General features: G+C 53.9%; 1 protein-coding gene across 4 annotated transcripts in view; it reads right to left on the reverse strand.

Moving 5' to 3' along the window:
- LOC119431833 (peroxidase-like) overlaps nt 1-25,482 on the reverse strand; it is a 219,545-nt gene that overhangs the window by 170,434 nt on the left and 23,629 nt on the right. Inside the window, exon 1 of one of the 4 annotated variants that reach the window (XM_049657758.1) lies at nt 25,360-25,450. The exons of the other annotated variants lie outside the window; for them this stretch is intronic. Within the exon in view, the coding sequence (XP_049513715.1) occupies nt 25,360-25,424 (65 nt within the window). The 5' untranslated portion in view covers nt 25,425-25,450. Of the gene's footprint in view, nt 1-25,359; nt 25,451-25,482 lie in introns of those variants that run through there. 4 annotated transcript variants of the gene reach the window in all.

Genomic DNA, 25,482 nt, shown 5'->3' on the forward strand with positions numbered 1-25,482 from the left:
TGCAAAACCCTTCCAAACATTATAACATGCTCAGGTAAGTTTTAAGGTATAGAAAAAAAAATGTTAGCTTTTGATGCTCCAACGGGTGCAGTTTATAGAAATGCCATATTTGTTTTTAATGGTTGAGTTGCGGATTTGGAAACTTCATGCTTGTATTTTTTTTCAAATTTACGAACATCCTGCGATTCTTTGAAAACATTAAAGTATATAAACGAAAATTCTATTTGCTGCAGTCTCTGCAATTTAACTTTCCCTCTTAATGCAACACATTTCATTCAAATCGGTTCAGCGGTTTTCTCATAAAAGCATTCCTGCATTTTACGTGTATTTGAGAATCCGGCATCGAAGATAGGCCCGAGCCACGGTGTAGCCTCACCTAAAGAGCATATATCTTACACCGTGGCCCGAGCTAAAGCTTCTTCTTAAACAATGGATCACGCCAGTTCTATAGGAAACCCATGAAGAAGAACCCTGACGTATATGCAAGACCGTGGCCACAGTGGTGCATAAATAAAAAGTCTGCTCAAGAAAAAAATATATATTCAACGGAAGCTTCGCGGGAGCCTTTATCTCGGCCAGACATCTCTCCAGAATGCGGCCGAGCTGTCTGGCCAGGTGTCTAGCAAAACCGTCGATTCATTGTCAGTAGAGCAAGTAGCTGGCCGTCTTCGAGATAACGCTGATACACAAGCGCGCTCGTTTCCAAGCACCGAGGTGAAGCCACAACTTCAGGGTGTGTTTATTTTTATTGCGCTTTCTTTAGTTGTGCGTCATAGCATACGTCATAGCGGGAATTTCGAATTCTTTAAGGTCGATACGCCACGTGGTGGCGAAAAAAGGAAACTGTACGAAATGTCCCTAATTCCTGGTATTGCGCATGAAAAGAGGCACAGATGTCAGAACGTAAATGACGAGGAATAACCAGCAACCATTGACGGCCGTCAGAGAGGTAGTTGCGACGGTACAGAAGCCCGTTGCGGATGGAAAAGTGACGAGCAGCGTGCCGAAGCGAGCGGTCGGTGGTGTGTGGTGACGCTGAGATAAATACTCCAGAAGAGAGGCTATCCGGGGATCCCGGCGTTGCACAGCTGGCATGTCGGTGTATGTAAGAGACGAAGAATCGTAGCTGGAGACAGACTCAGCACCATACTCATCGGGCAGTGGCGAGCGCGAAAGAGCGTCGGCATCCGAATGCTTGCGCCCGGACCGGTAGACAACAGGATTGTCACAGTCCTGTAGACGAAGCGCCCAACGAGCTAGGATGCCAGAGCGGTCCTTTAACGACGACAACCAGCACAGGGCGTGGTGATCAGTCACGACGTCAAATGGACGGCCATATACGTAAGGTCGAAATTAGGTGATCGCCCAAACGATAGCTAGACATTCTTTTTCCGTGACCGAATAGTTCGTTTCCGCTTTCGTGAGAGTGCGGGTGGCGTAAGAGACGACGTACTCTTCGAATCCAGACTTACGCTGGGCAAGAATAGCGCCGAGGCCTCCTCCACTAGCATCCGTGTGGATTTCTGTTGGAGCGTGCGGGCCAAAGTGGCGTAAAATAGGTGGTGATATAAAAAGATGGCGTAATGTGGCGAATACGTCTTCGCAAGTTGTAGACCACGCCGAGATGCCTTGGCTGTCATCAAGCAGCTGCTTTAAGGGGGAGATTATGGGCGCGAAATTACGCACGATTTGGCGAAAGTACGAACACAGGCCGATAAAGCTACGGAGTTGCTTCAGCGTAGACGGCCTGGGGAACTCAGCGACGGCGCGAAGCTTTGCAAGGTCAGGAAGGACACCGTCCTTGCTGACAACATGGCCTAAGATGGTAAGTTGGCAGGCGGCAAAGTGGCACTTCTTCAAATTAGGCTGCAATTCAGCGTCTAAAAGGCAAGTCAGGACGCTTGCGAGGCGGTTCAAATGGGAGGCAAAGTCCTTCGAAAAGACTATGGCATCGTCCAGGTAGCATAGACACGTGTGCCATTTGAGGCCTCTAAGAATGTTGTCCATGAGACGTTCGAAGGTGGCAGGGGCATTATTATAAAAGCCGAATGGCATCACCTTAAACTCATATAAACCGTCTGGGGTCAGTAGCGCACCCATGATCTCTGCCAGGGGGGGGGGGGGTGTTGACAGTTTGCCCATACCATCTACACAGCAATAATTTCAATTTCTTCAGGGGAAATTGTTAAAAATGCGCTTTTTGCGACTGTGCAGATGATTGCGCGTCTTACATCTTAGATGCAGTACTCAAATGCGCAAGGAAAGAAAAGGGGTTAAACTAAAGGGGGAGTTAGGTCGGCCTCAGGGGGGGGGGGGGTTACAACCCACAAAACCCCGCCCATCGGTGCGCCACTGTCTGGGGTTACAAACGCAGTCTTGGGACGGTCAGGTTCATTCATAGGGACCTGCCAGTACCCAGATCGAAGGTCCAAAGAGGAGAAGAACTCTGCTTCTTTCTAGCAATCGAGGGCGTCGTCGATACTGGGCAGCCGATAAACATCTTTTCGTGTGATCTTGTTAAGGCGCCTATAATTAACGCCAAATCTCATGCTAGCGTTCTTTTTCTTTACCAGCACAACTGGGGAAGCCCAAGGGCTGTGTGAGGGCCGTATTACGCCACGATGAAGCATTTCGTTGACTTGTTCATCAATGACACGGCGCTCAGCATGAGAAACTCGGCATGAACGCTGGCGCAGGAGTGCATGGGTGCCATTGTCAAGGCGGTGAACGATGGCGGATGTGCGGCTCAAGAAAGACTGCTTATGATCGAACGACGTCTGAAAGCGGGCGAGCAGCTCCAATAGTTGGGTACGCTGTGCAGGCGGGAGTGTGGAATCAATTGACGGGAGGAATGCCTCTAAGGAGAATGAATCGGCGGAGGTAGCAGGAGTAATGCTGTCGACGAGAAGGCCTATCGTGTCGTCAGGCAGCTGAGTAGAGTATGCGGAATCAAGATCCTCAAGCCGGCCTATACATTCACCACGGTATAACGTGGCTGTGGAAGACAACCGATTCGTGACGTAAATGCCGCTGCAAGAGTTTTCGACCGTGATAACTGCAAAAGGGAGAACGTTTTTGCGAGAGGTGAAGGCTTCGGAGGTCGCAAACAGGGCGGTGGAATCGGAAGCAGAGTCGCAAGAAAGTAGCACAAAAACAGAAGATAAAGGAGAGATGTCAGTGTCTGCGGCGACGACCACTCAAGAAGATGGCTTGTCAGAAGCGGCGCACACATCGGCGACAACTCAAGTTCGGCACGCGCACAGTCAACAACGGCATGGTTAGTAGCGGGAAAGTCCCAACTCAAAATAACGTCGTGAGAACATAGCGAAAAAAACGACAAATTCGACTGCGTACAAAATGTCCTGTATGACAAGACGAGCCGTGCATGCCACTGAAGGTTCAATGTGGTGCGCGGTCGCGGTGCGCAGAGAGACATCGGAAAGCGGCATCGTTATCTTCTTTAACTTGCGGCACAGGTCTCCACTAAGAACAGACACAGCAGCACCAGTATCGACGAGTGCTTGCACAGAAACACCGTCCATAGTCACAGTTATTTCGTTCGCAGGTAGAAATCGAGGCCTTGAAGTTGTCGGCACGAGCGCAGTTCTTACCTCCGGAACTGCGAGGGCTAGTTTTTCGCTTGGACTGGTGGGGGACGACGAACCATTGGGGAAAGTGAACGGTGACGTGGTGAGGGCGACCGACGTCTTTCGTAGCCACGGCGATTCCGTGAGCAGGTGTCCATCGTTGAGTGGGAGGACATTGGGCGCGGTGGCTAAGAACGAAAGTAGTCCAGATTGTCTTCGCCCGCACTAGGACGGAAGTCACGACGACGGCAGAAACGTGCGACATGGTCAGGCAGAAACAGAAGTAGCAAATAGGCCTGTTGTCTTGGGTGCGCCAAGGATTAGTGGACGGCGGCGCGGGACGGCGAAAAGGTGGCGGGTCCGGGTGGACAGGCGCACGCGCAGCGAAGAAGGCATTGGCTGGTCGACCAGGATCTGGGCTGAGCGGCATTTCTGGTGACTGTCTGCGTGCGACTTCAGCGTAGGTAAAAGGAGCGGACACAGGCGGATGCTGGAAGGTTGGTAGCGCCTCCGAAATTTGCTCCTCTATGGCCTGTTGTAGCGTCGGAGCAAGCCGCTGCGCTGAGGCCGGGACGCAGGAAACAAGGAACAATTGCCGTGTCACTTCCTCTCGGACGAACTGCTGTATCTGCTGCCATAACATTGTGTGCCAGTAGATACGGCGCCTACAGTGAATGATGACATGTCGGCCGGTCAGAGCTCGGGAGTCGCGTAGAAATGCGCTATTTCCGCAACTCGTCATAGCTCCGACAGTACTGAACCACGTCTGTGATAACTTGGGGATTTTTGGCAATCAGCATTTGGAAAGTGTCGTCCTCAATCCCCTTCATGACGGGTCTGATTTTATCAGCTTCGGACATAGCAGGGTTGATGCGACGGCAGAGCTCCACAATATCTTCAATGTAGGAGGTGAAGTTCTCGCCGGATTCTGGGCGTGAACGCGTAAGCGTTGTTCCGGCGGAGCTTGCGAACAGCGGGACGGCCGAAGACTTCCGCGAAGCTCGTTTTAATAGATGCCCAATTGGCAATATCAGCTTCGTGGTTGTGGAACCAGAGCTGTGCTACGCTCGCCAGGTAAAAGTTGACGTTGCTGAGCTTGTCACCGTCATCCCACTTATTGTGGGCGCTTACCGGCTCATACGAAGTGAGCCAGTCCTCGACGTCGTGCTCGTCGGTGCCGTTCAAAAGGACAGGATCGCGCTGTCGGGGTACGCCGGAGCAGGCGACCACCGGTGGTGTGGGAGCACCTTGCTGGGGCACGTCGTCAGGCATTGCCGGGGCTGGGGGTAGATTCCGGTTGCGGAGTTCCAGGGTGAAAAGGGAACCAGCAGGCTCCACCAATTGATAGTACGCGTTTAATGGAGATGCGCTCGGCGTTTATATGAATGCGCATAAGCAGGCAACGGCCAAATCGGAGCGAGCGCGAGCACCAACAACAAACGTCTTATCCTTCGTCTTCTCCTGGCGCCCGTATTTCTCACTAAACTTACGGTGAACTCGCCCTCACATTGAACATTGGACTCCTGCGTCTGTTCCGATGGGTTTCCTCGTAGCGGACGTGGCTTACCCAATTCTTCGTGCAGACTTTCTTCGGCGGTTTGATCTGCTTGTGGACATGGCCCACAAGCGTGTTGTCGATGTCTACGTATACTGTCGATGGTATAGCGTCCACAGCTGGAGTCATCACTATTACCAACAAGCCACCTTCATCGGTCTATGGCACTTATTCGTTGAATTTGCCAAACTTGCTTCGTCCGTCCAATTTCATGTGTCCTGTCAAACACGATTTCACCCACCATATTATCAACACAGGACCACCTGTCCCAGTCGCTCACGACGCATCGCACCCCATCGACTCAAGGTTGCCAGAGCCGCATTTGAGATTGGCAGTGTGCAACCATCATCAAGTCATTGGGCATCTCCTTGCACATATGTCCAAGAAGTCCCCAGATGAGTGGTGACATTACGGTGGCTACCGCGCCTTAAACAACGCCACTATTCCCGATCGCTTCCCGCTGCCTAACATCCGCGGATTTTAGAGCACCGTTGTATAGAGCAACGATATTTTCTAAGATATACATCGTCAAGGCGTATCATCAGATACCTGTCGAAACCTCGGACATTCCCAAGACTGCGGTCTATAACGCCTTCTGCCCTCTTTGAATACCTGCGGATGCCCTTTGTCTCCGCAACGCCACTCAAGCTTTCCAGCCTTTCAGTGGAAACAGTCACCCGAGATCTTCCGTTCTGCTTTCCCATATCGATGACCTCCTCATCTTTAGCCGGGATGCAGACGATCATCTTTCACACCTTCGACAGCTTTTCGAACGCCTCGCCAAGTACGGCGCAATAATCGTCAACAAAGCCAAGTGTACGTTCGGCGTGCGTAACCTTGACTTTTTAGGACACCAACCACATTGATCGTCATGGCATGCGGCTGCTACCTAAGAAAGTGCAAGTCATTCGCGACTTTCCTCAGCCCACTTCCGTACGTAAACTACGCGAGTTCCTGGGAATGCTAAATATTCTGGTGGAGGTGCTGGGTACATGCTACCGCTTCCAGATCAAACCCCGTCTACAAGCCCAGTACGAAGTCCGGTCGAGCTGACTCCTGTTCACGTACGGACAAGCCGTCGACTTCAAGGACTGCCACCTGAGTACGAGCCTCTACCCACCCGAGTTAGAAGGATGAGTACATCAGTTCCATATTCTTCCTCAACCGCACCGACCTAGGTCGTCCTTAACCAGCCGCTAATCCCCAAATCCTTCTATGCGAACACATTCGAGGATGTTGAGGACTGGCTCGATCACTTTGAGCGTGTCGCAGAATTCAACGGCTGGACTCCGGACCGCAAGCTACGCAATGCCTATTTTGCCCTCGAGGAATATGCGCGGACATATTTTGAGAACCGTGAGGCGGTCTTATCAACATGGGACGAATTCCGACGGTAGTTAATGAGCACATATGCCAGCCCCGATCGCGAGGAGCCAGCTGAATGTGCAATTCATGCGAGAGTACAGCGGCCGAACGACAGCGTCGCAATGTTTGTCGAAGATATGTTCCGACTTTTCCGACGCGCGGATCCGTCCATGCCGGAAGAAAAGAAGCTAAGGCACTTGATGCGCGGTGTCAAGCAAGAGTTATTCGGCGGCTTAATACGCAATCCACCAAAGACCGTTGCAGAGTTTCTCGCGGAATCCATATCAATGGAAAAGGCACTGCAGCAGCGAACAAGACTGTACAACCGTGACGAGTCGACTCTATCGCGTGACCCTCTCGCTATACCTTTTGACAATACCGACGCCTTGCGGGAGCTCATTAGGCTTGTTGTTCGAGAAGAGCTCCGAAAGCTTCAGGTGGCTCCGGCATCGGTACCGCGACTCGCTCTGGCTGAGGTCGTCCGGAAGGAAATCAGGCAGGCAGTCTAAGTCCCCGAGCGAAGTGAGACACCGCAGCACGAGACACGGCAGCCACAGCCTCGCATGTCGTATGCGGAAGTTGCGCGAAGTTCGTTCTCCCCAACTTTTCACGGTATGAGCGACGTCCCGGACTTTCACGGTGTGCGCGCCGTGGAACAAGCAACTGGCGACTTCAGGCCTTGCCGCACGCCATTCAAGGCTGAAGCACGACCACCCCGCAAGCGCGAAGTATGGCCTACTGCAGACCGGAGGCCCTTGTGTTTTCATTGCGGTGAAGCCGATCACCTCTACAGGGCATGTCCTTACCGCCGAGCTGGGCTCCGTGGATTTTCACTGAATGCGCCGTGCCCGCGCAATGGCGAACGCCCCCTGGAGATTGAAGGCTACCTCGCGGACGCCAGGGCCTCGTTTTCCCCACGAATCCGTGACACCCGGTCACCGTCACCCGCCCGACACAGGTCTTCCAGCCCCCACTCAAGCTTTCCAGCCTTTCGTGGAAACAGTCACCCGAGATCTTCCGTTCTGCTTTCCCATATCGATGACCTCCTCAACTTTAGCCGGGATGCAGACGATCATCTTTCACACCTTCGACAGCTTTTCGAACGCCTCGCCAAGTACGGCGCAATAATCGTCAACAAAGCCAAGTGTACGTTCGGCGTGCGTAACCTTGACTTTTTAGGACACCAACCACATTGATCGTCATGGCATGCGGCTGCTACCTAACAAAGTGCAAGTCATTCGCGACTTTCCTCAGCCCACTTCCGTACGTAAACTACGCGAGTTCCTGGGAATGCTAAATATTCTGGTGGAGGTGCTGGGTACATGCTACCGCTTCCAGATCAAACCCCGTCTACAAGCCCAGTACGAAGTCCGGTCGAGCTGACTCCTGTTCACGTACGGACAAGCCGTCGACTTCAAGGACTGCCACCTGAGTACGAGCCTCTACCCACCCGAGTCAGAAGGATGAGTACATCAGTTCCATATTCTTCCTCAACCGCACCGACCTAGGTCGTCCTTAACCAGCCGCTAATCCCCAAATCCTTCTATGCGAACACATTCGAGGATGTTGAGGACTGGCTCGATCACTTTGAGCGTGTCGCAGAATTCAACGGCTGGACTCCGGGCCGCAAGCTACGCAATGCCTATTTTGCCCTCGAGGACTATGCGCGGACATATCTTGAGAACCGTGAGGCGGTCTTATCAACATGGGACGAATTCCGACGGTAGTTAATGAGCACATATGCCAGCCCTGATCGCGAGGAGCCAGCTGAATGTGCAATTCATGCGAGAGTACAGCGGCCGAACGACAGCGTCGCAATGTTTGTCGAAGATATGTTCCGACTTTTCCGACGCGCGGATCCGTCCATGCCGGAAGAAAAGAAGCTAAGGCACTTGATGCGCGGTGTCAAGCAAGAGTTATTCGGCGGCCTAATACGCAATCCACCAAAGACCGTTGCAGAGTTTCTCGCGGAATCCATATCAATGGAAAAGGCACTGCAGCAGCGAACAAGACTGTACAACCGTGACGAGTCGACTCTATCGCGTGACCCTCTCGCTATACCTTTTGACAATACCGACGCCTTGCGGGAGCTCATTAGGCTTGTTGTTCGAGAAGAGCTCCGAAAGCTTCAGGTGGCTCCGGCATCGGTACCGCGACTCGCTTTGGCTGAGGTCGTCCGGAAGGAAATCAGGCAGGCAGTCTAAGTCCCCGAGCGAAGTGAGACACCACAGCACGAGACACGGCAGCCACAGCCTCGCATGTCGTATGCGGAAGTTGCGCGAAGTTCGTTCTCCCCAACTTTTCACGGTATGAGCGACGTCCCGGACTTTCATGGTGTGCGCGCCGTGGAACAAGCAACTGGCGACTTCAGGCCTTGCCGCACGCCATTCAAGGCTGAAGCACGACCACCCCGCAAGCGCGAAGTATGGCCTACTGCAGACCGGAGGCCCTTGTGTTTTCATTGCGGTGAAGCCGATCACCTCTACAGGGCATGTCCTTACCGCCGAGCTGGGCTCCGTGGATTTTCACTGAATGCGCCGTGCCCGCGCAATGGCGAACGCCCCTGGAGATTGAAGCCTACCTCGCGGACGCCAGGGCCTCGTTTTCTCCAGGATTCCGTGACACCCGCTCACCGTCACCCGCCCGACACAGGTCTTCCAGCCCCCTCGTCACGCCGAGTGCTACAAGGCGTCGCTCACCCAGCCCTGCTTCCGGGAAAACTGAGTCCAGCGACCTGCGGAGGTGAGGTCGCTGATGTTGCGAACGCTGAAGATCCTCCACTACGACGACTGTGATATGACGCAGATGAGACGCAGAGAAATCAGTGCAGTTCGGTGTCAGTATCTTGCGATGTACCAGTTACCATAGATGACCACGAAGTCACGGCGTTGATCGACACGGGTGCGGATACGTCTGTTATGAGCCAGAATCTCGCGCGTATACTGAACAAAGTTTCGACGCAATGGGCCGGAATCAGATTCGTACTGCAGGAGGGCACCTCATAACTCCAATGGGCCGGTGCACGGCACGAGTCAACATTCGCGGTTTCACGTACATCGGCGACTTCGTCATTCTTCCTGAATGTTCAAAGGACCTTATACTCGGCATGGATTTCCTTCAGGCAAACGGTGCCATCCTCGACCTGCAAGAGTCTATAGAGTCACCTTTGCTACTAAACAAGCCATAGCGAACAGTAATGACAACGACCGTGACATCGCGCTTCACGTTGCCGACGATCACGTTACGTTCCCACCCAAGGGCAGCGTGCTTACCTTTGTCCGATGTGACATGGAGGACGACGCCGAAGGAATTGCTGAGGCAAACATCCCCCTGCTTCTTGAGCGCCACATTTGCATAGCCAGAGGGCTTCGTCAGGTGCGAAACAGATGTTCAGTCGTGTTTCTAACAAACTGTAGCAACGAGTATTGGCATATACCACCGAAGAACGACAATCGCATTTCTTCGCAAAATCATTGATGTTGCTGACATTGGCACATCGGAAGTCGCATCGTCTCAACAATCTGAGTTACCCAGCCTAAAAAAACGGATTCACGTTAACGCTGCTCTGCCAGACCATCAGAAAGACCGTCTACTGAGTCTCGTGAATGAATTTGCCGAGTGTTTTTCAACGTCGTCCAAAGTACGGCGCACTTCCATCACAAAGCACCGCATTATTACAGACGAATCCGCACGTCCTGTTCGCCAGCATCCTTACAGAGTGTCTCCAGTGGAAACGGAAGCAATCAAGCAGCAGGTGAAAGAGATGCTCCAAGACGACGTGATCCAGCCGTCAACAAGCCGGTGGGCCTCCCCTGTAGTGTTAGTCAGAAAGAAAGACAACACACTACAGTGATGATGTGGACAGTGGCGCGCGGTGGCGAGAAGACCAGCTTGGAATTATGATTGTATGGCAGCACCAAGAAGAAGATTGGTGATGATGATAATGGAAGAAGATGACCATGTGCCACGAACGAAGAAGTGACACGAGAGCACGCAGAGCGTGAGAGCGAGCGGCAGCCTCGAACGTAAGCTCGCAAAACGGCGGCTCCAGGCTCGGGTACCAGCGACCGGGTATCCTGCTACCGTGCGGACCTGGCCGGTGATCCAGTTCGTGGCTGGGCTTTCCTGCGCACCAGCGGCCTGCTGTGATAGTGGCCTGGTGCAGTGCTTCCTGCTGGGATCGGGACGCCTGAGCTACCAGCCTGCTGAGCGAGCCCGAGGACTGGCGACCGGGTGTCCTGCTACCGTGAGGACCTGGTCGTAGATCCGGCTCGTGGCTCTACTCTCCTCTGCACCAGCGGCCGGCTGTGATAGCGGCCTGGTGCAGTACATCCTGCTGGCCACCGGGGCGTCTGAGCTACCTGTCCGCCGACCGAGCCTGCCGTTCTAGCAGCCGAGGCGTTGCAGGTCAGGCATTACTGGCCAGCTACAGCAGTGGCCTGGTGTTCTACCGGCCTGCTGTTTTCTCCTGCTTCCACGTCACGACAAGGAGCGGCGTGATGCGACAAGGTGCGGCATGACAGCAGCGACATAGCCACAACGACGCTCCACCATCACAACCACCGTCACGGGCACCGCAACAACGATGCACACGGGCGAGTGATGACGCTTGAGTGCTAGGCACGTGTTTTATATGGAATGACAACTTCCAAACTATAGCCCACGTACACGTAAATCGTCTGTATGTAAATCGTCTGTATCGTGCTAGCGTGTCTGTTTAAAGTGTGTTTCGTGTAGCAAGCTCCCGTCTGCCGTGTTATTATTAAAGGATCCTGGGCCCAACGGAAACACCGGCAAGTTAGTAAGTTTGTCGATGTCGTTTCCATCACAACTACGTTTCTGTGTAGATTACAGAAAGTTGAACCGTGTCACCAAGCGCGGTGTTTATCAATTTCCACGCATCGACGACGCATTGGATCGTCTACAACATGCCAAGTTTTTTTCTTCGTTGAATCTTAAATCCGGGTATTGGCAAATCGAAGTTGATGAACAGGATCGCGAAAAAACAGCGTTTGTGACACCTGACGGGCTTTATGAGTTCAAAGTTCTCCCCTTCGGTCTCTGTTCCGCACCCGCCACCTTTCAGCGGATGATGGATACCGTGCTTGCTGGACTCAAATGGCAAACCTGCCTCGTATATTTGGATGACGTCGTCGTGTTTTCGAGCACGTTTGACGAACATGTCGCTCGACTTGACAGCGTCCTCGCTGCGATCCGTACTGCCGACCTCAGCATCAAGCGTGAAAAATGCTACTTCGGGTTCCAAGAGCTCAAATTTCTTGGCCATGTCGTTGGCCCTAAAGGCGTCCGACCAGACCCCGACAAGTTAGCTGCCGTCGCCGAGTTTTCACCACCAACAGACTGTCCAACGCTTCCTTGGTTTGTGCGCCAATTATAGACGCTTCGTCGAGGGATTCGCGAGAATTGCTGAGACTCTGACACGACTTACACGTGATGATGTGCCTTTCATTTGGGCGGACGAGCAGCAGCAGTCGTTCAATGAATTGCGCAACCGTTTGCAAGCTTCCCCAATACTTGCTCATTTCGACGAAGACGCAGACACAGAAATCCATACTGACGCCAGCAATGCGTGTCTCGGTGCAGCTTTTGTGCAGTGGCAAGATGGTGCGGAACGCACCATTGCTTATGCAAGCCGCAGTCTCACCAAGGCTGAGAAAAACTACTCAACCACTGAAAAAGAATGCTTAGCGGTTGTGTGGGCAATTAGTAAATTCCGACCCTACTTGTACGGAAGACCCTTTAAAGCTGTCAGCGATAACCACGCCCTGTGCTGGCTTGCCAACCTCAAGGATCCTTCAGGCAGACTAGCCCGTTGGAGCTTACGCTTACAAGAGTATGGCATAACCGTTGTCTACCGATCAGGAAGAAAGCACAGCGACGCTGACTGTTTGTCACGCGCTACGCTCCCTACGACATCATGGGACCCTGACTATGACTTGACATTTGTCGGCGTTGTCGACGCCGTAAAGATGGCTGAGCACCAGTGCGCTGACACTGAGCTGCTGCCGCTGATCGAACCCCTTCAAGGAGTTGAAGGTGTTTTACCTCGCTCGCTCTTGCGCGGCTTATCATCGTACTGTTTGCGCAATAACGTCCTTTACAGGAAAAACTGCGGAAGCGGTCCAAATACGTACCTCCTTGTCGTGCCGTCGGCGCTGCGCCAAGACATTTTGCAGGCCTGTCATGATGAGCCATGCGCGGGACACCTGAGATTCGCTAAGACATTAGCAAGGATACGACAGAAGTATTACTGGCCCTGGCTTTTTTCTTCTGTTCAACAGTACGTAAAGACCTGCCGTGATTGTCAGCATCGCAAAAAACCGCCCTTTAAACCGGCTGACTTTCTCCACCCTGTGGACCCTCCTCAAGCACCGTTCCAACAAATAGGAGTGGATCTACTTTGGCCATTCCCAGTGACCTCTTCGCGCAACAGATGGATAGTCGTCGCTACCTACTACTTAACCCGGTATGCCGAAACCGAAGCTATTCCGCAAACAAACTCGTACGAAGTGGCCAAGTTCTTCGTCCACCACATCGTCCTACGACATGGTGCACCGTCTGTTCTCATCACGGATCGCGGTACAGCATTTACAGCCGAATTTATGCAGGACGTTCTCCAGCTGACCCATACTTCTCACAGCAAGAGCACTGCCTATCACCCTCAAACCAATGGATTAACGGAACGTCTGAACAGAACGCTGGCTGATATGTTCTCCATGTATGTCGACGTAGAGCACAAAATGTGGGACGAAATTTTACCCTATGTGACCTTTGCGTATAATACTGCTGTACAGGAGACTACACAGTTTACGCCGTTCGAACTTGTATACGGGCGCCACGTCACATCAACACTTGACGCCATGCTACCTGTGTCTGATAATAGCCCGACCAGCGAAAACGTGAAATAGTTTGTGCAAAGAGCCGAAGATGCCCGCCAGCTTGCTCGGCATCGTATCCGGAGCCAACAGCATACCGACACCCTTCGATACCGGCGACTGCGTGTGGGTCTGGACGCCCATCCGTCGCCGTGGACTCTCGGAAAAGTTGCTCCGCCGGTATTTCGGTCCCTTCAAGGTTACACGCCGCCTCAGTGACGTAACCTACGAAGTCGTCCCCTGCAGTTCCGACCTCGGTTCGCTCCGTCGTCGTCCTCACGCTGAAGTTGTTCATGTAGTGCGCATGAAACCATACTATGCGCCAAGATGCGTGAACGCCAAGATGCACCTGAGGAGCTCCATTTATTATCGTGGCTGAAAGAACTTTTTGACGCGACCGAGACGGTCGCTTTTCGCACGGGGGGCAATTGACACAATGATGTGGGGCTCCCGCACCGCGGGATGGCGCGCGCAAAGGTCGGCGCCATGAAAGACGACGAAGCGCGTAGGCTGCACGCTCTTCATCTGGCCCGCCATTAAAGAGAAGCGTCTATTTTTTCAAGAGTCTGTCTTCGATCTAGGTTACAATATCTATCGCTGTTTCATTACCCGCTGTGCTCACCTTATTCGTCCACTACTGATTAACTTCAGGGAAACAAGAAGAATTCTACTCCCATTGCATGGTCTGATGTTGCGTCCAGTTCTTTCGAGGCTATTAAGACAGCTCGCAGGTGCCACCCGTTTTCTTCACCCAATACCAGACGCTCCGCTCTGTCTCATGACGCATCAGACGTGGCAGTTGGAGCCACATTTCAACAGTGCGTTGATGGGTCGTGGCAACCGCTAGCGTTCTTTTCACGCAAACTCTCCTCCACCGAAAGCAATTACAGCACTTTGGGCCGTGAACTCCTCGCTGCTTACATGGCTGCGCGTCACTTCAGGCATTTTCTCGCAGCTCGAAGTTTCTTCATCGCCACGGGCCACAAGCCGTTAACGTTTGCCATCAAATCTGCTAGTAGCAAGTTTTCACCCCGTGAAAGTCTTCACCTCGCGTATATCGCGGAATTCATGACTGATAACCAGCACGTGTAAGGATCTGCAAACGCTTCCGCCGATGCGCTCTCTCGACAAACACGTACTGTCCGTATCTTGCGCCACATCGACAACTGTCGATTTCAGTGCTCTCGCTGCAGCGCAAGCACAAGTCGCCGAAATCGCTAACCTTCGCCTGGACTCTGGAACGCTCAAGGTTCGTGAAGTTACCCTTCCGTCCTCCAGTATTCCCATTCTCAGCGACCTATCAACTGGCAGCCCCAGACCTCTTGTTTCCAGTGATTTCCGTCGTGCTGTCTTCGACTCTCTGCACGGCCTCTCCCATCCTGGCATCCGCGCCACGGAAGACCTTATCACATGGCGTTTTATCTGGCTGGGCATCAACAAGGACATTCGTGGGTGGGCTCGAAGTAGTTTAGATTGCCAGCAATCCAATGTCCATGGTTATACCTTGTCTCCATACGGTTCCTTCCCACCACCCTCGCAGCATTTCGACAAGGTCCATATTGACATTTTAGGACCATGGCCTCCATAAGATGAAAAGACCTACCTGCTGACGCGCATTCAGCGTTTCACTTGGTGACCAGAGGCGTTTCCAATTCCCAAGATCAAAAGTGAGACCATCGCTAAACCTTTCCTTTCGGGATGGGTGTCACGTTTCGGTGTTCCATCTACTATCACCGCCGATCGAGGTCGACAGTTCGAGTCTTCCCTTTTAAAAAAGCTCATGACCTTGCTAGGAAGCTTTCAGATTCGTACTACAGCATACCACCCCATCGCAAATGGCATGGTCGAACGTTTCCACCGGACACTGAAGGCATCTTTGAGGGTGCAACCCCACACGGCCAGTTGACAGTTTCCCTGCCTCTCATTTTGCTTAGCCTTAGGGTAACGTTAAAGCAGGACGTCAAGTGTACACCTGCTGAACTAATCTATGGTTCATCACTCCGCCTTTCCGTAGAACTGTTCGACCCTACATCCGCCTTGCCTTGCCCCATCCCCACCAAGTACGTGGTACAGTCGGGCGCGATATGAAGGTGATCGCGCGAGCGTCGACCGGCCAAGTGTACCAGGGCCCTAGCGGCACGTTTAGGAAATATAAAAATCAAGATTTCACGCTCTTCTCTCCTTCGTTAGCTGTTCCACGCTGCGACAATCACTCCCATGGCGAACTCACCGCTCTTTCTCTCTATTTTTACCTTCCCAGTTGTTGCGATCAATCATAACTTGGTGGGCTCTTATCTTTCAGGATGATAACAACGTTGGTGGGAAAGTTCTACTAACGGCGATCCTTGGCTTCGCTACATTTATTTGATGTGCGATGTTTTACAAAAAATAGGCATTGCGTCATTTCACCGATTTCTACAACCAATGAAATTTCGTAAAGGGTTTACGCTGAAGAGTATAACTGCTGCGATGCTGATGCGACCCCGAATCTCATTTCGCAAGAAAATGGTCCGCGCCTCCGTCCCCGCCTTTGCTTGAAGCCAGTAAAGAAAAAAAATCACTGAAAAAGCACTTTCCTCGGGCGGGAGTGACCGCTGCTTAAAGGTGGATACACACGCGAGGGCAAAATCCCCCCTGCTCCGCGGACAAACAGTGACGTCAGCACTTGAATCCGGCGCAGCCGAGTTAGGTCGCATTCGCACAGCCGGACCGCCGTTTGCGGAATCCGCGTGCTTACTCTCGACTCCAACGTTTATTAGCAGCTGCGCGTTTGCATACTCGGCGTGCCCTATAAGCCATAGTGCTATGAATCCCTCAACAAGCACCAAAAGAGTGACGGTTGCTCGTCACTTAGCGTTTTCTTGTGCACCTCACTCATGTTGAAGTCACGCAGGCTGCGCGGTCTGAGTAAATAGAAATGCGCGCGCAACCACGACTCGCCTTTCCCGCTGCATCACAACAAATACACGCAGTCACTGCTGCACAACGACATGACACGTGGCTCCAAGCCGATAACACGCCATCGTAGCCACGCCAATGCGTCCGATGTTGACAGATTTGACGCTGACTACGCTAAATTGAGGTCAGACGACCGCCAAACGGACGGATGGAAATACCGGCGAGCATTTTCAATCCGGACCGCGAGCGGAGGAGCCCGGACTAAGCGAGGGTGGCACGTTTTGATGACGCGCGCGTCACCTGATACGCCATCCGCTGCGAAAATTCCTACTCCGTCCGGTTGTGTGAATCCACCTTAAGGAACAGCAAAAAGAGTGAGGGAGACATGCCTAGTACTTCCCTGTCCTCAAAACTGAATTCTGGGTCTTGGCGCTGTTCTCGCTCTTGGTCGACGCTCGCGCGATCACCTTCATATCGCGCCCGACTGTACAGTTGCGCTCCACTCGGCCCAATCTTTGTGTCCCGCAACCTCGCCCACAATACCGTGATTCCCCCTATATCCCTTCTAATTTGGAGACGGCGACACATGCGTTTGTCCGTCGCGACGCAGTGCACAAGCATCCTTACGATGGCGCTTATCACATCATCAAGCGCAGTGATAAATTATGCATGCTTGATGTGCACGGTCGCCACGACACCGTCTTTATTGATCGCCTAAAAGCAGCCTTTGTCTAAGACGCGCGGCCCCATACAATTCTCACCCATGCCATCCCTCCCATCCCCGTCGGCGCTACGTTTCATTGGCTCACCCCTTCCACGGCTACAACCAACAAACGCTGTTCTGTATCGTTCATAATCCCAACCTTCACCGGGCCACAGTGTACTAGATATTCTAGTTAACTTTAACCGGGCGTCTTCACTAGCCGAGGGCCTATGTAGCAGCACCAACGAGGCAACGCGCAGAGCTGTTGCCGACGCTGTCCACGTTTCCGCGCGTTCGCGCCCAACGCGCGCGGTGTTCGTGACTGCAATCGGCGCCTCTGGCAACGGCTCGGCAGGTTTCGACCAAAGAAGAATTGGACATTCGTCGAGTAGCGTCGGAAGTCGATGCCTCTTCTCGCATCGTAACGTTGTAGATTTGTGCTTACTTCTGCTTACGCAACTGCTTCACGTGTAACACATGCAGGCTGCATCTACAGACCCTTATTGAAGATGAAGCTCATTTCATTTAGCATGACTAAACCTGCAAGTAACCTCGACATTGGGGGCACGTTAAAGATCCCCTGGTGGTCAATATTAATTCGGTGTCCCCCACTACGGCGTGCCTCATAATCAAATTGTGGTTTTGACACGCAAAACCCCAGAATTCAAGTAACTTCGACGTAGTTATGTTGACTGTCCGGATTGCAACAGTCATAAACTTGCAGTTCAAGTTTACGTTTTGATCTATCCCACTCTGAGAGTCAACCTTCAAAAGTAAAAAAAAAAATTCAGTCAGGCAAGTTTGCACTCGGTCGCGCATTAGGCACATTGAAGCTTACTGGCTGCTACTGCTGATACGAACTTGGTTGCTGCTAGGTCTTGACTTGGTTTAACTTAACTACGCATGTAGGAAGGCATTCTCGAGCGATAATTTTCGGAGGTACCTTCCCTTTCGCGACATTTCGCTTGACTAGCACTGGACGTGTGGGCGCCTACGAGCGACAGCGCTCCTGGCATACCACAAACGCAGGCAGGCTAACCAAGTTTGGTACAGTGCCAAGAACGCTGTCGCTTGGCGACGCCGAACGCGTTGGCGACATTTCGCGTGACTAGCGCTGGACGCGCCGGCGCCGATGAGTGACAGCGTTCCTGGCATGCCACAAACGCAGGCCATGGTTGTCACAGTGCCTAGAACGCTGCTGCTTGCCGACGCTGAACGCGTTGGAGGCTAGCCGCTCGATATCAATCGGCCAGCTTCCTTGTGTCTTGAGCTTTGCGCGGCCTAGTGCAAGCTTTGACCTTTTTTTAGGAGCGAAGCTCCTCTTACCGGGGCTCGGTCCCTCGCGCCGTGTACGCTAGTTCTCATTGCTCCCGCTAGAGGCGCAGCTGCGCTATAATTCAAAGGGCGCCCGGTAGATGGCAGCGCGGCAGACACCTGCACTCCCGGGCTCCGCTGCACATTCGGCGCGCGCGCTAGTTAGTGAACATCTCCATGCAGCTACTTATCATGAACACCTCAGAGGCAAAAGCAGCGGCGCGGCGGGCTCGCAACGCAGCAGCAGTTCGGGCTCACCGCCAAGACCCTGCGGTGAGAGCCCGCGAAGCAGAAGAAAGACGCCAGCGTCGGGAGGAAGCAAAAACCACGATCGATGCAGAGGCTGCGGCAGCGGCGAGGGTGGTGGTGGTGGTGGTGGAGAAACATTTAATCAGAAAATTACAGAGAGTTGCTCTACAGAAGCACTTGGGTGGTCTCCCTATTCCGGAAGTCCACTGGAAATGATCGCCGCTCGGGCACGGGCCACCAGGGAGCGTTGAGCGTCCAGGGTAGAGCAGCCAAGCAGGAACTCCTCCCAAGCCTCTCTTGTGGGTAGGGGGAAGGGGGGTGAAAAAGGAAGGGGTATGGAGGGGCATACTGCCATCATGTGATAGGTGTCGGCCAGGACCCCACAATGCGCACAGTAGCCGTGTATACCCGGCATGAAATGCTGGGCGGCCGCAGGACACAAGAAGGTGTTAGTCTGCAAGCGTCTCAGAAGTCTTTCATCCGCTTTAGAGAGGCCCCGTGCAGGGTCTGGGTAAAGGCGGCGTGAGCTGCGATAATGCTCTAGAATTGCGCGGTACTGCGTAAGAGCTGAGGTGTCTGGGGTAGACGCAGAGTCGGAGGTGGTAACGGCCCGGGAGGGAGAGACGCAGGCAGCGGCATGCGCCGCTTCGTTACAGGGGAGACCCGCGTGGCCAGGAGACCAGACGATGCGGATGGAGTGAGACTCAAAGCGCCATGAGGCCGCCCGAAGAAGGTGGGCGGCCAGAGGAGCTATGGTACCCTGGAGGTATCGGGAACAGGCGTAGCGCGAGTCCGTGATAATGGCCCTTGAGGTCGGGTGAGAGGCGGCCAAAGCGATGGCCACCTCTTCGGCCTGTGTTGTGTCCGGTGAGCGGAAAGAGAGACCATCAATGTGGTGGCCCTCGGAGATCACTGCGGCCGTAAAGTGTCCGGAGGGAGTTGGTCCCGAGACATCTACATAGAAGACGCCAGGAGAATTGGAGTACCGAGTGTGAAGAGAGTGTGCTCGGGCTAGGCGTCTGCCTGTGTGTTGAGTGGGATCCATGTTGCGAGGAAGAGGTTCCACCCAAAGTTTGTGCCGCCATAGCTCCGGGACGGAAGCAGGGGGAAGTGGGGTAGAGATCGGGTTCAGTGAGAGCCTATCCAGAAGGCGGCGCCCAGGAGTCGTCTGGGACAGGCGATTGACTTGGTTGACGAGATAGGCCTCCCGCAACTCGTCATACGAGTTGTGTACTCCCAAGGCCGCAAAGCGGCGATTGGAGGTAGCAATGGGAAGGTCTAGTGCTCGCTTGTGAACCGAGCGGAGCAGTGCGTCCAGCTGGTTCTCGTGGTGGCGACGCAAGCGAAGGTAGGGAGTGGCGTAAAGTACTCTGCTGGTCACAAACGCTTGAGCCAAGCGGAGGGAGTGCCAGCCGCGGAGGCCGCCACGTTTGGTGGAGACCCGCCGAATCATACGGCTAACCTGCTCGCTAGTGCGTCGAAGACGGGCAATGGTAGAACCAGGGTTGAGAGTAGAGGAGATGTGGAGGCCTAATATTCGAATTTCTGAGACGACCTGTATCGGGCCAGACGGGAGATATATCTGAGGTGGCGGTAGAGGTGAGATTGAGAGAAGAGATGATTTGGTAGGGGAACATTCCAGGCCACATGATGAGGCATAGGTGTCCACAATAAGTGCCGCGCGCTGCATGCGGTCTTCAATTTGTGCGGGGGAGCCCGAGTTGGTCCAGATGGTAATGTCATCTGCGTATAGAGCGTGGTGTGTGTCCTCTACCTGGGCGAGGAGCGAAGGAAGTTGGAGCATGGCTAGATTGAAGAGGAGCGGTGAGAGGACCGCTCCCTGTGGTGTACCCCGGGTGCCTAGTGGGTACGGACCGTGTTCTGCAGAGTCGATGCGGATGAAGGCGGTGCGATGTGAGAGGAATGCACAGATGTACCTGAAAGCTCTAGATCCGCAATTCGTGGTGCTAAGGTTGGTAAGGATACTACTGTGTTTGACATTGTCGAAGGCGCCTCGGAGATCGAGGGCCAGAACGGCTTTGTCATTGTGGCGCATAGTATTAGGTACAATGATGTCATGCTGGAGTTGGAGAAGGACGTCCTGTGCCGACAGATGTGAGCGAAACCCAAACATCGAGTCAGCAAAGACGCCTTTACTTTCCAGATATGTGGAGAGACGGTCGCGGACCATGGTCTCCATGAGTTTGCCCGCACAGGAGTTGAGCGAGATGGGGCGCAATGGCTCAATGCTGACGGGCTTACCGGGTTTGGGAATGAATGTGACCACCGAAGTGGTCCATTCCGCGGGGAGGGGTTCTCCCTCCCATACTGTGTTGATTAAATGTAAGAGCGAGAGGTATGCTGAGTCGGGAAGGTTGGCCAGGAGAGTGACCGTAATACCATCCCGGCCTGGGGCAGTACCTCGCTTCATTTTGGCCAGCGCCGCCCGAAGATCGGGAAGCGTGAAGGGGGCGTCGAGTTCGGGGTTGGGGAGCACGGAGTAGACGTACTCCGGGCCCTTGGGGTCGACGGTACGACACAGATAGCGGTCGCAGAGGTCGTTCGCGAGTTGGCTCGTTGGGCCCTGATAGGCATAGTAGGCGCGACGAAGTTGGCGTTGTGTTTCCCCGCGGGTAGTGGAAGGATCCAGAAGGCTCCTAAAGAGTCGCCACGTACTCTTGGAGCTCATCTGACCTGCTGCCTTCATGCATGTATCGACCCAATTTGTGTCCGCAAGCTGTGCAGAGTAGTCAGCTGCTTCCGCGGTAAGCGCCTGTATGCGGGAGCGAAGCTTACGATTTAGCTTGTATCGTCGCCATCGGCGGGTAAGACTGTGGCGTGCCTCCCAAAGGTGGAGGAGGTGGGGATCTACTGCGGGGGCTGAGGTGGAGGTACAAATGCATCGGGTGTATGATTGATGGGTGTGGAGGGCGTATGATGCCCATGCCTGGTAGTCCTGCGGGGATGGGAGCAGGGGGAAAGGCGTGGTGCGAAAAGCTGACCAGTCCGTGATGCGGGCTGCGCCCCGGATTTGGCGCATTTTCTGCGTCGGGAAGGCAATCCGAAGCAGGAAATGATCACTGTCAAGAGTGTCCTCGAGGTTCTCCCACGTAACATGTTTAATGTTTCGTGTGAGCGAGAGGTCCGGGCAAGTATCGCGTGTCACTGAATTTCCCAGGCGTGTGGGATGCGCTGGGTCGGTGAGCAGCGTGAACCCGAGAGTGGAGATAAGCTCCTTAAGCTTGCGGCCCCGAGCCTTTTCATAGTGGTACCCCCAGTGTGGGCTAGGAGCATTGAAGTCTCCAACCACCACAAGGGGTTGCCGAGCCGCCGCTTGGAGAGCCCGATAGAAGAGTTCCGCGAAAGTGACCCGTTGAAGGTGCGGGGGACAGTACACGTTGAGAATATGGATTGACTGGGCCCCGCGTTTCTGGGGAAGAACGGAGATCATGCAGTAATCATAGGGAAGGTCAAGGTCTAGATCGACCTGAACAGCCGTATATGATTTGTGAACGAGGAGACTGGTGGTGGTGCCGCCTATATAGGAGCAGAAGCCTGAAAGGGTAGGGTTTGGACCGGCTTCTTGGAGGGCTAGAACGGAAGGGAGAGAGCCCCGATATTGAAGGAAGAGGAGAAGATGCGAGCGCTTTCGCCTGTTCCCGAAGCCCCTGGAGTTCCACTGGATGATTTCGAATTGGGATGATGGCGAATGTGTAGATGAAGGAGTCGCCATGATGAAAATCCAAAATTTTATGGGTCATCCTCCATGCCCTGCCCCTGGCCTTGCGGAGCAGGAAGGGGGATGGAAGCCGGGTTGAGGGCCGGGGAAGAGGAACCGGCAACTTTGCGTCGACGCGGGGCAGAGCTGCTGCTCGTGGAGGCCGAGCGCGAGCGAGATGATCTGGTGCGGAACTGGGTGAGAGCCCATGGCCTGAACCGCCTGAACCACCTCAGCTACAATGTATTGTACATTAATGGTGGAAATTTGGTAGAGGACTACATTTTCTAGACGAGTAATACGGTCCTCGAGCGGCAGGGTGTGATCTATAGAAAGAGGGCTCTGAGGTGCCCCCGTAACTGATTGAGCAGCCGGCGCCGTGGACGAAGCCGGGGGAGCGGGGGGAGTACGCGGAGTGGGCGTAGCGCGAGGGCTAGGCTGATGGTCGACGGGTTTAACTGGAGCGGCAGTGGGGGGGTCCTGCCGGTTTCTGTTGTTGCAGTTGGAAAGTTGCCACCTGCTTAGTGAGAGCTGCGATTTGCCGCTGAAGAAGAGCGTTCTGTTTTCGTAGAGCGGATAGCTCTGGAGAAGGAGGGGGGGAGGGAGGGAGAGGCTGAGGAGCAGTAATCCCTGCCCAGCTGCTCACCTGAGGTGGCGCCACGACAAGCGGCGGGTAGTGCACTGAGGTGGTCGGCGGTGGGTTCGCCGGGGTCTGGAGAAGTGATCCAGGCTTGGATTGGGAAGCCGCTCGCGTTCCCGGTGACGGGGGTGCAGGTGGCTTCGAGGTTGATCGTGGTGTAGGTTTCCGATATTTCCATGGACATCCCCGAGCGCCGGTTTCATGCGGGCCGGAGCAGAGAAGACATGTCGGGTTACATTCGTGTTCAGCTAGGCCTTCCGAAGTCACTTGGACTTGAGTGCCACAGCGGGTGCAGCGACCGGGAGTGGGTCGCGGGCAGGCCGAGGGTCGATGCCCAATGGTGCCGCAGAGGGAACAGGCCGGGATTGTCTTCTTGTACGGGCGCACGTACGCCACGACACTGTGGCAGAAGATGAAGCGGGGGAGCTTCGTGCCCTCGAAGGTCACCACCGCTGCAGTAGAGTCACCGAGTTTGCGGACCGCCAGGATAGCGCCTTGCGACCATTCTAGTTCTGATTTGATGCGCTGTGGGGTTTCAGCCGGGTTGATGGTGATGACACCCCGGCAGATTTCCCCGGACGCCTTGGCATGGCCCCGAAAAGGGAGCTGCTGGTCTCCCACAGGCAACTGGATGTCCCCAAGTAGGCGCTGCGCCATAGGTAACGAGGTGACACTGCACACTAGAACGTTTTGGTCCCACACTGGCCACACATGGAAAGAGGTGGACGAGTGTTCTCCCAGGTATGCACGAATCGCGTCGCCGGCACGATCGGACGGGAGGACCGACTTGAGCTCAAAAGGAGCGCGAGGCTTCAGCACGACGATGTAGTCGTCACGGGAGAGACGAGGAGTATGGCGGGGTCGCCACTTGGGTTGACGCCTCGGCGGGGAAGGTGGTGCGGTGCGCGTTCCGTCTGGAGAGCGGCGCGTGGACGAGCCGGAGGCAGCCACCTGTGGCAGGGTGGCGGCGCGCGACCCTTGGCCCTTGGGCGGAGCCGCGGCCTGAGATTGCTTCCGTTGCCAGAGTTTCACCATGTCGGCTAAATACTCGTGCTCCGAGGGCATGGCTTGGTCCGAGGAGGTGGTCTCCATCGTCACGACCTGCAGTGAGGTCGGGTCATAGCCCGTAACCGTGGTGGCGTCCGCCATCACGCCGGGAAATCCCGGGCGATGCGGAGCTACGCCTAACGGAACGTCAAGCCCGGCGGGGAGCCGTCGTGGAGATCAAACACGCAGAAGTTGCCGAAAAATGGGCCCACCTAGGCGCGGGTGGTATCCGGGTGGAGCAGAGAACTTGGCGGTGACGATGAGTCCAGGATTTTGGGACAATGGCGTGAAGCACCGCAATAATCGCAGATTATTGACGGAGCCGATGCGGAGCGCGTCCGCCGTCTTCGAGCGCCACCCGCGTTCCAGCGGCGAGGGCTCGTGCAGCCGAAGCAGCACGCAAGCGACGATAAGCGAACCTCGAATCGGAGCAGGCGCGGGAAGCAGCTGTCAAGCGCAGAAAGCGGTCGCTACCTGAGGTTGGTGGCGCCGACGTGCGCCCCCTTGTGTATATAAGTGTATCAAATTGCATCGATTTGTAAATAATGAACATTGTGTATATAAGTGATATACATGTTCCCTATAACAACGTGTCACGTCTTTATATGATGTGTGGGCGAATGTTTCACGGTTTTACCGATTTACATTCACGGTTCACCACAGCGTTGGAGGTTCTCCCCACTTATTAGCATTCACTTCGTGGAGATGGCGTGTATTTTTTTCTCCTGGCTCAGCGCGCCGCAGAGAGACGCGAGGCAGGGGTCGGGAAGGCAGGGAGCTGGCGTGGAAGAGACCGCGTGCGCATACACGCGGTCTCCTCCTCCTTCTTCTCCGGGTTGCCATGGCTATAACGACTACGCACCACAAAGTACCGCTGGCTTAAACAGCTTCGCTGTTAAAATGAAGATGGAAGTTATATTAAACGGCAGCAAATAGAACACTGCTCGTTGCGTCAGTGTATATTCCCGCACGTGAAGGTCATGTAGAGAAGAATACATTAGCCCCTTTTGTACGCTCGTGATCTGAAAACATGTGATTATCAAGAGCATTCAGAACATATAATGCGTCCATAGTGATGAAACTCTAATGTAATGTGTACCTGTGGTCACGCCTGCTCTGTGAGCATTGCTAGAGACATCGTGGATGTCTTACAATAATGTTTGAGTGACAGCGTAAATCTGCATGAAAATGCTGGTTGTAATTTTTAATCGTCGGTTCGAACACCTTAAAGCCGGAAGGCTGTACGTTTTGCAATTATTATTAGCCTGGCTCTTGATAAAATATTTAACTGGACAACGTCAAACATCCTAGAAAAGCAACTGATTGTATAATGGACATGTGTATATTAAGACTACCACAAGCAGCTTGAAGTATTTTCATTGCTTACCTGGCACCTGAATCTTCCGAGGAAAACTTGAGCACGTGACCTCCCTGGAGCACATCACGAAGCATGGAGGCGTAAGGACACTCTGAGGACGTGACACCTGCAAAACAATTCAATCTGTACTCC

This window comes from Dermacentor silvarum, chromosome 10 (genome assembly GCF_013339745.2).
Source record: "Dermacentor silvarum isolate Dsil-2018 chromosome 10, BIME_Dsil_1.4, whole genome shotgun sequence".
Classification (NCBI taxonomy): domain Eukaryota; kingdom Metazoa; phylum Arthropoda; class Arachnida; order Ixodida; family Ixodidae; genus Dermacentor; species Dermacentor silvarum.